Consider the following 15,686-nt stretch of genomic DNA (forward strand, 5'->3'; position numbering starts at 1 on the left):
TACCGACTCGATTGTGTCTCGGCGTGTTTACACCAAAACGAGCTAATAATCAGACGGAAAGATGAATAATAACCAAACAAACACAAAGTGTATTGTAGAGAAGCGACTGTCGAATGAATAGAGAAGCAAGATAATTCACATTTGGAGAGAACCAAGAGTTTGATTAGTGCATTAAAACAATAAAGTTATTATTATAGCGCAAATGATACAAATAAAATGTACTTTAAATAAGGATTTGAGACGAGCTGTTTCGAATGAACCGAATTGGGGGGGGAAGTCGGGCTTTTTTTATATTATTTGAACACCATTCAGGGCCGATTCGCGAAAGAGTCGTTCATGTGATTCGGTTCCTTTACGGCGATTCAGTCAATTTGGAAGATTTGATAGAAGACGCCGTGAATATTGGGGTCTGGGATATAAATCAAGAAGTCACTTAGTTAACTATAATTCACTCTCTATTGCTTGCGTTTGAACTGTTATGTTTGCGGTATCGCCGCCATCTGCTGGATGTAACAGATAATGCAAATAATGAGTATTGTATTTTTTTAACATTAAAATTACATAAAGGCAGTGTATTAACGGTATGTTTTAGACCCTGTGGGATTTAATATTTCAATATGACATAACCGTTACAAAAACAGGAAGGATTTAAGATATGGTTCAGGCTCGCCATTGTTGTGCAGCATTTCCTGTAGAATAGATGTAGAAAGACCTTTGGTTTGAGAACAGCACGAAGCAACATAAAACCATGTATGCCACTGAAATTTATTGGACGATCATGCATAAGTGTAAACAAATCAGAATTGGAGGATCAAAAGACAAATTTCAGAAACATTGCAAAGAATTCAATTATTTTGTATACACGCAAAGGCTTGTGCAACGCATTGCGTCGAGCAACAGCATCAGAGATGGATTGAAATCATAGCTTACTCACTGAAGACATAAGAAAACTGCTATAGCTAATATAACACACCTAAATAAAATGGAAAATACAAAGGATTTTCAGGAAAACTAATGTTCCGATATAATAAAATATGCAAGCATGGGCTGAGTTTGACTTAAAATAAAACTAAACAACACCTTTCTATTATAAGGGAATTGTGGGTGACAAAATCTACGTGCAAAAACATGGCCATTACGAGAGACCGGCTCTCACAGTGAAACCATCAGGCTAACAACTTTTGTTCGTCTTGACATTTGCAGTCATACTAGCAGGTGATATGTGCATTCAATACTACAACGAAATGTGAAAAAGATATTTTAACTGCACTAAAAGTATCTGCGCTGATATTTAAAAGGGTGCACAGCTTTTTTCCAAGCATACGTAACAAGTGACTACGAAATGATAGAAGCTAAATTGCACACTGAAAGAAAAGGCATTCAGACATACATATCCCTCATTAGACAGACCCTCATGGGTCGTTAACGCCATTTTCAATTTTAATGGAATTTCAATAAACACTTTCTCGGAATCTATGATAGAAAACAAAAAAAAAAAAATTGCTGTGGATTTCAGACAGACCGTACATACACAAGAACCGATGCTTGTGAAACATGTAAAAAAAAAAAGAAGTCAGGCGATATTGGCGGGGTTTGGTAATCACGTCCTGAGCAGACAGGAAGTACTGGTATGTAGATTCGACACGTATGTGTGCTTTTCACTCTTTGACTAGACAAACTTATGTTTAGTTAAACGGAGTAAAAGTACCGACTGTTTAGAAAGAGGGCAAGCCTCGTAAACTTGGATTTGATTCATATCAAGTTATCATTCAATATAATACAAGTACTGATATGATTGACTATCACAAACGAATGACCTTTAATAAGTGCGGCTGAAAGGAAAAGTGGCTGTGTCCAGGATTTTACATCCTAATATGTCCAGCATAATGTAAGTGTATCAGAATTTTGACACTTGTCCAATCCGCACCGTTTATTGCTACCTATATGCAAAGTACTTTAGTTACTTTAATACTGATTTTGGTCAATGTACATGTGATGAAATACAATGAAATAAGACAGTGGAAAAAAAAGATTCATGAAAAGGAATACTGTTCTTTGGCCTCTCTGACTCAGTTTGTTAAATGAAATGCGTTGAAAAGTGTAAGACACGCGATTGGCTGATCAGCTTGGCAGGTCTGGTCCCTTATTGGCGGTGGTTCAGCTGTCCTCCTCGTCGTCGCTGATGAGTGTGCGGCCGTCCAGGGTGGTGTCTCTCTCCCGCAGGAAGGTCTGACGGATGGCCTCCAGCTCGGTGAGCTCCAGACGGACCTTCTCCAGGTGGAATGTGCGACGGTTCTGGATCTGTCTCAGTGGGAATGGGTTCATGTCCACGAAGGCCATGCTCATCAACTTCCTGGGAGAAGCGCAAGAACATACATAACATAAAGTAATAAATCCATGAAAAAGTATTATAAAGTATAGAAGAAGATTATTTTTTTATGGCTATCTTTTACACCAGAAGCACAAACCTTGCATCCAATATTGTACGTGTGAAGTATCGAAGGTACTTGAAAATTGTCATGGGATCCTGTAGTTTTAAAAATTCTTCTTCTTTATATTTGAAGAGTGCAAGCGCAAATCTGAAAATGATCTGAAGAAAAAGACGTCAAAACATATCAGCACACATGGAGTCCTGCCACCATGAAACAAATATGACTAATATGACTCATTATTAATCATAAGAAAGGCACGTATTAAAGTATTATTGTCATCTAAGTGTCTGAGGATTTACAATGCTCATGTTAGATTTGTCAGTAAATCTTCCACGTCTGTACTGTTGTTATATAAACTATCACAGACAAAAAAAAAAACAGTTCCAACTTCCAGGCTTCAAGGGAAAAGTATGCATCGGTGGCGTACAGTCAGCACACAGCTGTTTGATTTATAAGTTCAGTAATATTCTATGTTGAAGGACCATGTCTACATAATTCTCCATACCTTGGGTCCCTCATAAAGAAAAGCGTCCCAGATCTTGAAGAGGATGTCACTGACCACACTGTCCACAAACACAACCAGGAACCAGTTGAAGGTGATGAGAGAGGTGTCCACCTTATAATGCTCAAAATGAGCTTGAAGCCTGGGTAACTTCTCGTACATCAGGTCCTTCAACACTCGCTGATCTACCTGCATCAAAAACAAGAAACAGTCAAAAAAAACTAAACAAAACAAACTTTAGCAGGTCTGGCAAAAGCTGTTTTTGGACTCTGTTGCAGTCACATGTCAGCAATGAAAAGCCGCATCTATCAGTGTGCCAATAATGTGGTTTCAATTGAAAAGCACTTGGCTTTGGTTACTCTGCATGAACATGCGGTTAGTAACCGGAAAGTAAGGTAAAACATGACACTGTTCATGTTGCACAAGGCCAAAATGTGGTAACGTTTGCTCAACTAGCATGTTAATGTCTTGTTGATGGAAAGGAGCCTGAAAAGTCATTGTGACAGATGACAGTATAGAAAAGAGATGAGCCGTTAGCCTTCTGCTAGTGAGTCATATCCAGCAAACAAAGACACCGTCAAAGCCCCGTGCTTCATTCAGCAGAGTTTTTTGTGAATTTTTCTTGACTGTGAAAAAGAGAAAAATCTTGAAACCGTACCTGCGAGCCTAGCAGTGTTTTAGTGTAATAGTCACGCGGCATGAAAACCTCCACGATAGCCACGAGGCACCAGAAAGCGTCCTCTTGGTCCAAGTACAGAAGAGCAATAGCTGCCAGCCTGAAAGAGTCAGAAACGTATTTCATATCTATAGATTTTAAAGGGTTAGTTCAACCCCAAATTAAAATTCTGTCATTAATTACTCTCCCTCGTGTCGTTCCAAACCTGTAAGACCTTCATTCATCTTCTGAACACAAATTTTTTGGGGTTTTTTTGAGCAAAGAAAACAAAAATAATAATTTTCTCAACAGTTATGAGTTCTTAAGAATGTATTTGTCGCAATCAGTATTCTCAAAACATTGCAAAAAACTATTTGAGCCATTGATGTCACATGGGACTCTTTTACCGATGTATTTACTGAACCTGGATCATATCAGTTGTGTTGCTGTCTATGGAGGATCTGATAGCTCTCAGATTTCATCAAAAATATCTTAATTTTTGTTCTGAAGATGAACGAAAGTCTTATGGGTTTGGAAAGACATGAGGGCGAGGAATTAATATCAGAATTTTAATTTTGGGCCGAACTAACCCTGATGTTACTCTAGACCTGAGGACCCCATCATTAAACTTGAGAGGTGAAGAAATGCTTCTGATACCTGTTGAGGCCTTGGCAGTAGCCGATATCTGGATTCCTCCAGGAGAAAGCCAGCAGCACGTTCCTGAGTTTCTGGATGCCATCTGAGTCAGGAGAAGCATAGTGCTTGTTGTTAGGGAGCGTCCGGAGAAGATCCAGCTCTATCTGCTTACAGGCCGGGTTTGGTTTTTCGTTCGCGGTGGACAGAAGCTTCTGGTAATAGTCTTTAGACACGTCGTCACGCATCTTCTTCACATGGATGTTCACGCACCAGCTCCACACCTTGGAACGGTGGTTATGGGGAACTCCACTTCGCATCAGTGCCTTGAGCTCTGGAGATCGAACCATCTCTCTGTTCATGGTGATGGCCAGGTAGTTGTCCCACTTTACTCTAACAGAAGTCTCCTGGTCTGTCAGGGAAAGGGACTTCAGGTCTAGCGCTCTCTTTTTTGCTTCAAGTTTTTCCTCATCATCCTCCTCCTCCGGGACAGTTTTGAAGCCATAAATATCATACTCACTAAAGTAGAAAGAAAACAGTCTCATGGGTTACATGGTTTACAAGAAATTTGTAACAAGAGACAACAATCTTCAAAGTAACAAAGCCAAATTTCCAAGTGATAAGAAATTACTGATGAGATAAACATATTGATATATTGAATATATTGTGCGATATATTGCCCAGTCCTGTGTTAGACAAGGTTTCCTGTACCGAAACATTTTTGCTGCTCAATTTGCATAAATGATCTAAATTGCAATAGGGAGGTACACAGAAGTGAATAAAAAAAAACAAAACAAATCAAAGTTGTCCTAAGACAAGAAAACATTTTGGTTTTAGGTGTTGGGAAAACTTTAAAGAAAAGTTTTGATCCACCCCAAATGCTGACTACTGTACACTTAGTATCTGTACATATAAAAGAAGATGATACCTGACAGCATTGGGTTTGAGGATAGGGTGTTCCTGTTGGTCTGCGCTCTCCACCTGTAGTGCATCTTCTAGTAAGCGGGTGATGACCTCTCCACTATGGGTCTGCTCGGAAGAAGAGCAAACAGGAGAGTTCACTTCCTGTAGCAGAACCAGGTACTTACTCTCCACCTGACATAGCTTGGCCTCCAAACTGGTGCACTGCAGAACACACAAAGAAAAAAAAAAAAACATGTGAAAAACAAAAACAAACAAAAAAATTCCTCAGAAATCAAAAACATGCACAGGCAACCTTGCAAAGGTTAGAATTCTAGGGAAAAGGAAATGCTAGCATGGCACATAAGAAAAAATAGAGGGTGGTTTGTAAGCAGTGAGTAGCTAAAGTCACAGACCTTTGCCTCCAGCGCTTTCTCTCTGGATTCAGCATTTCTTCTCAACACAGTCAACTCCAGGATCTCTTTGTTTAAGAAGTTATTTTGGGATTTGTAGCCCTGAAGACTGTCCTGGAAAAGTGTGAAAACCCAAAAAGATGCATGTGAGAACAAAAATAATAAGTGTTTACAAATCTAAACTTCAATGTATAGAAAACTACTGCCAAAAGTATCTGAGACTTTAATTGGTACTAAGATAAAAGCCTTGACTAAACACTAAACACACTGATTTTCAGCTGTTCCAGATGAAAGATTTGCTTTGTGGAACAATCGTGGTAATTTCTGTGTTCATGGCTCCTAATCGGTGTTGTCACAGTCCACGTTTACATGACATGAAATTAACGTGACATGGTGCTAAAACATAAAACTGCTTACCTCAAGCTCTTATTTTCTGTTTCAGCTAAAGAATCTCTGCTTTTGAAGAATCTCTTATGCTCACCCAGGCTACATTTGATAAAAAAAACTGCCTATAAACAGTAATATTGCTAAATATTATTAAATCTAAAAATATTTTTTTTGCCTTTTAATAGGACAGTACAGCAATTTGTATTTTAGATCACTTGGGTAATATGGATAATTTACCCATCTCTTTTGTTTATCACTATTGCATGCTAATGGTGTTTTATTCTTCTAATGTAATGTGCATCATAGGCTACGAGTTGATAGGTCTAATACACTTTAATCGCTTTAAACACTTTTGACCTTTAGGGTGACTCTAACCCATAATGAAAATTTTTCCATCAATCACTTAGCCCCATATTGTTCCAAACCTGTAAATGCTTATATATTAGGATGTTCTTGTGCTACCTTTAGGATGTCCAACTCTTGTTGATCCCTAGTTGCACTAGGTGAGTTGCATTCAGCTGACTGGGGTCCCTCATTACCACTCTCCTGGGAAAGTTTCATGATGACTTCGTCCTTGGCCTGTATGGTCTCCATGAGCATGCCCAGCTGTTCATTTATCTCCCCAACTTTGATCTTCAAACACTTCAACTCCTGTTGAAGACTCTCCTTCTCCAAGGCTAGCTTCTCCATGTGCCCACAAAGGTCTTTGATCTGGGTGTCCCGCTCTGCCAGGGCTTTGTCCACCTCATTCTCAGCCTGGTTATGACCGTGAGGCCCCATATTCCCTGAAGACACCATGGAACGCCAATCACATTGGGAGCTACGCAGTGTTTGTTGGAGAAGACGAACCAACTCCTGGTAGAACAGAAAACTTTGTAAAGCTCACGCCTCTGGGATAGTTCAGCAGATCAATTACTCGGATAAGCTAATCAAAAACACCCAACTGATCAAGCAAGGGATCCTTCTAGTTATTGATTAGTTTTCAAATTCTGAGGTCAATGTTTGCAATGGTAGCCAACTACCTTACTACGCTGTGCTGAGCAACTTCCCAGAGGATCACTGCCCTGCAGAGATTAGCTCCAACCTTAATCAAACTCATCTCCCTGTTGCTTTCTAGAGATTATTGATTAGCTTGTTCAGATGTATTTGACTAGGGCTAAGGATAAGCTCTGCAGGACAGTGTGTCTCTAGGACCCAAGTTGTCCAGCACTGCTGTAGATATTAATTCCAGTCCTACTCAAACAAACCAGAACCAAGTAATCGATGCGTTCTCAATTACTTTACAGGCAGAGGACAGAACTGGAACTAAAAACCACAGAAACAGAGCCTCCAGGAGGTTGACTACCCCTGCACTAGAACCAGCTGGCACTTGTCTTTACATGAAATTGACTAAATTACACATTTATTGTTTTTTTACTTTGCTTGGCACAATAAATGTCGAAAAACTCAAAACATTTGCTTTGGCAGAACTCTTAACCCTTAACATAAAATTAAGTAAATTGTGTTACAATCTGACCCTATAATAGTTTGGTTTTGTATTATGTACTTTTTACCAAATCTGATCAACAGAGAAAGGTTTGGATAACCTTCAGTTATCAAATGTCATTTACTGTCATGGAATGGTGAACCATCACCAAAATAAAATGAGACTTAAGATATATACAAAAAAAGTTAACCATTATTCTGAACAAACATTCAACTTCAAAAGTCCACACATGATGCAACCTGAACTGTGACAAGGAACTAAAATGCAGGTTCAAAGAAAGACCCATTGCTCTTTTGTCTTTGGATCAAGTTTTAGTTTCCATTTTTGAAAGATACCTTTCTAAGCGTGTTTTTTTAAAGCTGTAAAATCAAATGTTAGTACATTTCTCAACATGTTTTCATTAAACACAACAGTCTTGCAAGTCTCATCACGCATAATTTAGTGAGTAACAAACACATTTTTGGAGAATATGCAAATTGTCAAGAAAACATGTTAATAAAATAGTATCAATAATGTTTCATTTCTGAATAAACACACAGCATTGTTTATATGTTATACAGAATCATCTAGAGTTGTTAATATGTTAAAAGCACAACAAGGGGCCAAAGGGGAACTAAAGGCAAAAGCACAACAACAGTACCCATTTTGTGGTTCTCAAGGCCCTTGCTTAAGATGTGCTGACACCTTTATAGAAAAGCAAACAAAAATATATGTCTGATTTAAGAAATGGCTTACTGCACCAAAGCATAAAGGTAGACATAAGAAAACTATTTGAATTATAAATGTAGAGGACGAGTAGAATAATCGTACATTGTCAACATTCACTTGCAAATGGGAAATGCCCATGTATGAGTATTACAAGTAATGAGGAACTATTAGCAAACAGCTATAAATTTCCTATTTTAAAAAATGTGTTTTGAACTGCTGCCTGCCTTTGTCAGCATGGTTCAACATGGCGGAAAAATGTAACTCGAAATAAAAGCTTGCTTTAAAACACCAGAAAAATAAAATGTATTTTATGACCTACAAGGATGAAACTTAGTGTCGTAATGGCTTAAAAAAAAAAAGACTAAATGAATAAATAAAATGAATAATAAAACTGGTCCCTACTAGGGGTGGGCAATATGACCAAAATCTCATAACACTAAATTAATCATTTAAAAGTTTTAAAAGTTCAAAGTTTTACGTCTGAAAGTGTTTAAGTGTTTAAAGTTATTGTCTCTCAAAAGAAAGTCGACTCTGAATCATTGAAACAAGTCGCTTTAAAAACCAGTCCAAAGCGGTTTCATTTTGAGGTCAACGTAATCATACTGTCCACCAACTTATTGGTGTTTTTGCGTTGGTCTGAATGAAAATGCTAATTCAATCTTTGCCACTGGGTTTTAAGTGAAATCGACCAATCACTGGCGAGGTTTGGAAAAATTAATTGTTGAAAGAATCATTTGAGTCGTTGAACAAATAAGGTAAAAATAATAGCACATTATAAAAAATTTAACTGCTTTTTGTTCTCTCAAACTGCGTGAAATGATTTATCTTTCGCTGCTGATTGCGTTTCAGCTGCTTAAAATCACTTGCAATGCAACTGCAAACGGCAAGGTTTTCAGGACCGTGTAGCACAGCAACATCACGTGAGCATGCAACCGCAATAAAGACAATACATTTTAAACGGTTATTTGTGTCTACCAGTATCTAGTCCCTACATGCTTTACTCATACCGTACCTTTTGACCGGCAATCTCTTCTCTGAGCTGGTTTTCCTGCTCCTGCAGGCGGTTGATCTCTTCCTGCTGGCTGTGAATGCGGAGATGCAGTTCGGAGGTCTTGGTCCCGTTACATTCAACCGGCGAGGTCTCTGCACTGCGGCTGGATTTCCCAGAACCCATGTGAAAGGGCCGTTTCATTCTCGAGGGGTTGCGGAAGTCAAACGTGAACGCCGAGCCAATGGAGTCTGTCAGGAGTTACACACATTTTCAGAGGCTTTCAGTTTAACTGAAATATTTGAGTGTATACGACCATCTTACATCGCTGAAGTTGAGACGGGCTTTCTCGGCGCTGGCTGTCAGGTGGAGGTTTGTGCTCTGGAGTGTCTTTGGTTGGAGGATCCACCATCTCCCAATCCTCACTGTTGGCTGTGTAAAATACACTTCGTCGGTTTTCTCCTCCTCGGCCGGCCCGCAGGTGAGACATGCTATTTCTGATAGAAATAGAGAAACAAGGAAATGTTATCATGCATTATATGCACAGAGAAGCAGTATTAACCACAGTATACTGCCAAATGTTGTCAGAGTTCATTTGAAACCTGGAGATGGTAAAGAAATCCCACTCAAACATGTAATAAAATGGCATACACGTTACATTTGTCTCGGTGTCAGCATGTTCTACGGTTACTGTTTTTTAACCTCTCTCACATGACGTTTATAAATCATCTTTTATTTGCCTAAACGGTCAAAGTATTCTACTGGCAGCCTCTTAAAAGCTAACGTGGAGTTGCTGTAGTATCTTCAGCTATTTTAGGTTGTTTATCTTTGCTGAAACCCAGATTCAGTCCTCTGGCCGACTTCAGCATTACGTCATCCAAACAGATGTGTCCAAAGTCTTTGAAAAAGACTTCACACATGGCTACAGTTGGGAAAGTAGTTATATAGGAATAATTCTAAAACAAGATACAGATGTACCTGTAATTTTGTCCAGTTATAATCAGATGTGCATAAATAAAGAAGTTATTAAAACAATTAAAACAAATACTTTTGTCGCAACCACAATACTAAAAAAAACAAACAAACAAACAAACAAAAAAAAAAACATACTGGCCAAGTGGGATTTACAGTACAGGTATAAATCGTCAGTTATCAGACTATTCTATAGTTGAGTGCATCTGCAAAATATATATATTTAATTACTTTTTAGTACTGTCAAATGGCTAAGCATGATTAATCACATCCCAAATAAAAGTTTTTGCTTACATAATGGGTGTACTGTCTATACATTTATTATGTATACAAATACGAACACGTGTATGTATTTTTTTTAAGAAACATAATTCTACATTAATTCTATATAAATTATGCAAATCTAAATATACACATGTAAATGTATACGTTTTTACTCACAAACACACACACACACACACACACACACACACACACACACACATTATACAAACAAAAACTTATTTTGGATATGATTAATTTTTTCAGAGCACAATTTTTTAATTTGAAGGATTCAGTCTGATTAGACTAATGTTGAAAGCAGATAATTCTGCATGAATTGTACACGTAATATTAATATAATATTATGACAATATTTTAAAAAAGCTTATTGTTTTCTCTTGACAAAAGTATTTAAGCTGCAACTTATTTTGATAATCAATCGGTTGATTTTTCTTATATTAGGTTTCTAATATTGTTATAATATAAGCTTTATAGAGATTGTCAGAATATCAGCTGCTTTTGTCCACAGTCTTAAAGCACTGGGACAGTTGAATTAGAAATTTTTAAACAAATATAAACACCCTCACCTCCCAAAAACAGACAAACTGTAATTTCTACATCACTAACATGTTCTTTTAGAAGTTTCTTTTTAATTGATAGCACTTGCTCTGCATGCAGTACATTGTTCGTCCTGGCGTGAGTTTCCCAGTCCTACCTGATCTCAGAGCCCCAGTGCCGGAGGGAGTTGAGCGCCGCGTTGGGTTGTGCCACAGGGTGACGCAGCGACTGGAGCCCGACCAGCCTATCACTGTCCATCTCCACGGCAAAGTCACTCCGAACACTTTCCATGCTCTCGTTGGGCTTCTCACACAGCCCTGCTTCTAAAACAACAAAGTTTGATTCATCAGATTTCATTTGCATATCTCAAAATCTGCACAAAAAGTCTCCTGTGTCGCTCATTAACATACAGTATGTTCAAATAATAGCCTTTTTTTAATCATCACTCAACAATGTTTCTTGATGGGGTTTTCCAACTACCAACAGTATCAGGGCTGACAGTTAGTTGGGTGAATAAAAACAGTATGCAAATTCTGATTAAAGGAAATGTAAAATTATGAAATGACAATTAAACATCCCTTAATGAATCAAAATACAGCTGTCGACATTGCATTCTTTTAAAGACTGTGAAAAAACTGTGAAAAGACAAATGTCTTCTCTTTTTTTAATAGGAGTTGTTGTTCCTGTGTTTTGTTTTTTTTTTTTTACAGTAAAGAACTGATTACAGTAAAGCAGATATTTATAAGAACATCAGCAATAATTTTTTAATAATCATTAATGTAGTTCCAAGCACGAGGTTAATAATGCATCATTTGTTTTTTGAGTGAACTATTTGATTTAAACACTCCACTAAATCCCTGTTTATATGCTAAGCTATAATCTTCATATAATGAAAATATAGTATTTTGGAAGTATCAGAAAACACTACTATAATAGTGCAATTATAATGTTGCTGACTCATATCTGTATTATTTATTATACAGCTGCAATAATATTAAATGTGACGACATTAATGCGCTATGGAGAAAGCTTACTATAATTTAACTTCACTTAACTATGTTTATTAATTCAATGAAATGACTACTGTAAAGAAGTCGACAGGTGCATTTGTTTTCGGTTAATTAAAAAAAAAAAAAAAAAACTTGTTAAATGACAGTAATAAGGAGGAAGCACGCTGGCTTTTTGTTTTGGTTCTGCCTTTTCAACTTCTAAAATAATACTAAATGCTACAGCCATTCAGAGCAGAAACCACAAAGTCTGAGGGTTTAAAGAACCTTTATAGTCCCTCATTAAAAAGGAAACAAAAAAATATGTGCATACAAAACCAATATTCATGCCATTTGAAACAAGACCAAAAAATAAGTTAAACAATTTAATAGTACATATTCATGGATGCAAAAAAACCATCTGCTCACACACGCTTTCTAAAAGCCGGAAACCACGTGAAACATTGCCTGAGGAATCATGCACAGTTATGATCTTTGACTCACCTCGCATGACAAGCAGCGACAAACTACAGTTTGACAAAACGACAACATCGAAAAAAATCCACATATGAATAGAGGCCATGAGCAGCAGCTGATTTTTATCATTCTTTCTTTTAGTGCGTTGTGTGTTTGTCACGGTCCGCTCACTGCTGTATCTCACCTGCATCTTTGGCCACCAGGCCCGTATGTGGATGAAACGGGGTGGAGGAGCACCAGCTGTCTCGGTGGCCGGACATGTTGCAGAACTCCCATCGCTTCTGCTGTAACTGCTGCAGCCAATAATTCATCACCTGCCGGTTGGGCGCCTGCACGCAGAAAGAGAGAGAGGAAAAAACAAAACAAAAAAAAGAGTGAAACCAAGACTCTATTTTTATTCTGTTGTTTTGTGGTGTTACAGTAGTCTAGGGAGGAACAGGGTCAGGTGTGACTGTGACTGTCCCCTTTGAGAATCATGATGCTTGTTTCGTTCTCAGTTCCAGTTTACGGTTCAGTGATGAAGTTGCTCTTTAACTGTAAGAAACTAAATGTATTTAAAAACAGAAAAATTCTCTAAGACTGTATACACAATAAAGAATGATATTTTAATGCATCTTAAAATATCATCAAGTGTTTTTTTTTCCTAACCCTGCATACATGTATTATAAATTCTTCCTCAACAAAAAAAAAATTAAATTGCATATTTTTCAGTGTAAAATGTACTGCTTCCAAATAGCATTAATTATTCATTCAGAAATACCATTACATTTTTGGGAACTTGATTTACACCAATATTAATTTATTTTTGATAATTAATACTTATTCAATTTCTTTCTAAAAATATTTGTGTATACATCAATTCGTTCTCTCCTTTTTTTTTTTTAAAGATTTGAATTAATTCAGAGGATAAAACATGCTTTTTACATGCATTTAAATACATTTAAACACAGTAACAGCCCATTAAAATCCATAAGGCATTTAGTCAAAGGGTACACGCGGCTCATCTTCAGTCGGTACAGGCATGCCGAGATCTGCGCCGGTCTCACTGACGATCTGTTTGAAGACATTCCCTTCAGCCTAGATCCCGATCGCAAATAACTACACCACAGCGTCATGAGGGCCCAGGCCTACATGCAGTGTGATAAACATTTTCTAGAAAATGAACCTGAAGTTGAGAAAGCAACACCCTTCTGCATTACTAAACAGATTCAGATCAGACAAACCACGTTCTGTCTCCGGGCCAATCTTCTGCAGAGCTTGCACAATTACAACAGCAATCTTGTGTTATAGTCCTAAACTCTCCCGTCACGAGGCAAGCTGTTTGGAGCATTGATGAGTCCAGTATGTTATATTGTATCCTGACGACAGCTGAATGACTGAGATAGTGTGCTTTGTGTAAAGAAACATTCCCACCTCAGTACATGTATTCTTAAAAGAATATAATAAACTCTTGCATCCTCAATTTTATATTGTAATTTTGAGACTACACTATACATATACATTTTTTACATTAAACAATATAATTAAAAACTATAGTTTGTCATTTCAATTATTTTATTAATTTCAATATATTTAAATACTTTTTAATTATATATATATATATATATATATATATATATATATATATATATATATATATATATATATATATATATATATATATACACATACACACACACCAATATGTATTATATGTAATAATCCTGATATACATTAGATTTTTATTAATCTATTTATGAAGAAAGTTAATTTGCAAAAACAGAAAACTCTTATGTAATGAAAAATTTATAATTAAATTTTTTTAAATCTGTTATTTTCATTGTGCATTCCAAGCAATCTCAATAAAACAGCAGTTGGGTTATTTTGACTATATTTTTTGCAAATAATCCCTTCATATATACATAATTTTTTAACTATAATTATTTCATTTTAACTGCACTAACCCTGAAAATATGGAAAACGGCGAAATTATGCATGCATGACAAAAATCGCTGCATGCGCAGGTTAAAACAGAAATGATTACTTTACGCTCAAACATTAAAATACCCTTTGGACAGTGCAAGCATGGTCCGTAACAACTTGTTGCACTGCACAGTCGGCACACAACATTAAACTGCACGTAATAACAATAAGACAAAAATCATAGGCCAATAAATTCAGCGCATTTCATCTTTCTAAGGAAAACCATCTCGTGCTTTTGACTTTTACGAGCACGGGCAGATAACGTCAATATACCTTGAGCAGGAACTCCTTCCCGTCGGTGTGGATTTCAAAAAGCCCCTCTTCCACCTCCACGTCGTAGTTGAAGCAAGCGTCCGCTATTTCAATGTGTCCCAGTGGAAGGGCGTCTTGGGGAGTCTTAAAATAATACAAGTAACATTTCCTGGGGTCGTACACGAACCAGCGCGTCTTGAAGCCTCTCAGGGGCCCTTTCCCAGCCAGCTTGTTCAGGTAGCCGCACAATTTGGCGCTCTGCTCCTTCGTGCCGTCGCTGTCGGACACATCGAAAGACCTGGCCGCCGGGATCCGGGAGCTCCTGATGGGGCTGGCAGCGCTGTCATCCTCCCCGTGCATCTTTCTCTGGACTTTCTTCTCTTCTAGCGGCGGACACTAACTTTCCATCCGCGTGACGTCACGTGACTTCCATTCTCGTGCCGCCGCCGCCGCAGAGGATGACGGGACATGGTGTTTTGCTGCAGTTAGTGCGGAAACTGCTGCGCACTGATATATCCACTCCAAATACGGTTTAATGCGAGATATTAGATATTATCGAGATCCGGGGCAAAAACGAATTTGTATTTTAGGTACTGGTTCATAGCTTGAAACATATTACTAAAATTATATATAAAATTATGTTTAAAAAAATTATCTCTCTCTCTCTCTCTCTGTATATATACAAAATGATGAAAATAATAATAATAAATTACAGCTAAACCTTTAAAAACAATATAATATAAATTTTGAAAAAATGGATGGATGCATTATATGTTCTTTCACGCAAGGCTTAAACCTTTTGAGAATTGGGCTATTGCTTAATATTACTGTGCAAACACACTGCTTATTATCATTTATATTATTTGCAATACAAGCATGTGCGTAATTTATACGTAAATGAATAAAAACACAAGAACAGCAATAATTATAATATATGAAATAAAATATGATTTCTCAATAACCCAGTATGCCTGCTTTAATAAACACCAGGCTTTAGTACGCAAACGTCAGAGATATTATCACAAAACATGCCGAAATGCATATAGCATTAACGTGGATTTAACATATTGTGGCGTTGTTTTATTTTTAATATACTGGCTGGGTAAAATAAAGT

The 15,686-nt window shown here is 37.3% G+C and overlaps 1 protein-coding gene across 2 annotated transcripts; it reads right to left on the reverse strand.

Annotated features, from left to right (window-relative positions):
• Nucleotides 1–751: 751 nt before the first annotated feature.
• Nucleotides 752–15,110, reverse strand: tbc1d2b (TBC1 domain family, member 2B). Of its 2 annotated transcripts, none has more exons than XM_043228429.1 (13): nucleotides 14,594–15,110; nucleotides 12,543–12,687; nucleotides 11,053–11,215; nucleotides 9,429–9,601; nucleotides 9,129–9,355; nucleotides 6,385–6,777; nucleotides 5,539–5,649; nucleotides 5,151–5,347; nucleotides 4,247–4,741; nucleotides 3,593–3,710; nucleotides 2,938–3,123; nucleotides 2,469–2,590; nucleotides 752–2,353 (listed from the first exon to the last, which is right to left on the reverse strand). In XM_043228429.1, the coding sequence occupies exons 1-13, from the start codon at nucleotides 14,930–14,932 to the stop codon at nucleotides 2,158–2,160; spliced, it is 2,865 nt and encodes a 954-aa protein (XP_043084364.1). In that variant the 5' UTR covers nucleotides 14,933–15,110; the 3' UTR covers nucleotides 752–2,157. The 2 variants fall into 2 exon arrangements, with proteins under 2 accessions (XP_043084364.1, XP_043084363.1); XM_043228428.1 differs by having other exon boundaries at nucleotides 11,053–11,218; nucleotides 14,594–15,106.
• Between the last annotated feature and the right edge of the window lie 576 nt (nucleotides 15,111–15,686).

Source organism: Puntigrus tetrazona, chromosome 25 (genome assembly GCF_018831695.1).
Source record: "Puntigrus tetrazona isolate hp1 chromosome 25, ASM1883169v1, whole genome shotgun sequence".
Taxonomy (NCBI): domain Eukaryota; kingdom Metazoa; phylum Chordata; class Actinopteri; order Cypriniformes; family Cyprinidae; genus Puntigrus; species Puntigrus tetrazona.

Excerpts from the sequence above, each read along its gene's own strand:
- tbc1d2b (XM_043228428.1), bottom strand. The coding sequence starts at position 14,932 with ATGCACGGGGAGGATGACAGCGCTGCCAGCCCCATCAGGAGCTCCCGG. Across the intron at positions 3,124-3,592 it reads AAACACTGCTAGGCTCGCAG|GTAGATCAGCGAGTGTTGAA; the intron begins GTACGGTTTCAA and ends TTTTTGATGCAG. Across the intron at positions 2,354-2,468 it reads CGTACAATATTGGATGCAAG|GAAGTTGATGAGCATGGCCT; the intron begins GTTTGTGCTTCT and ends CGCTTCTCCCAG.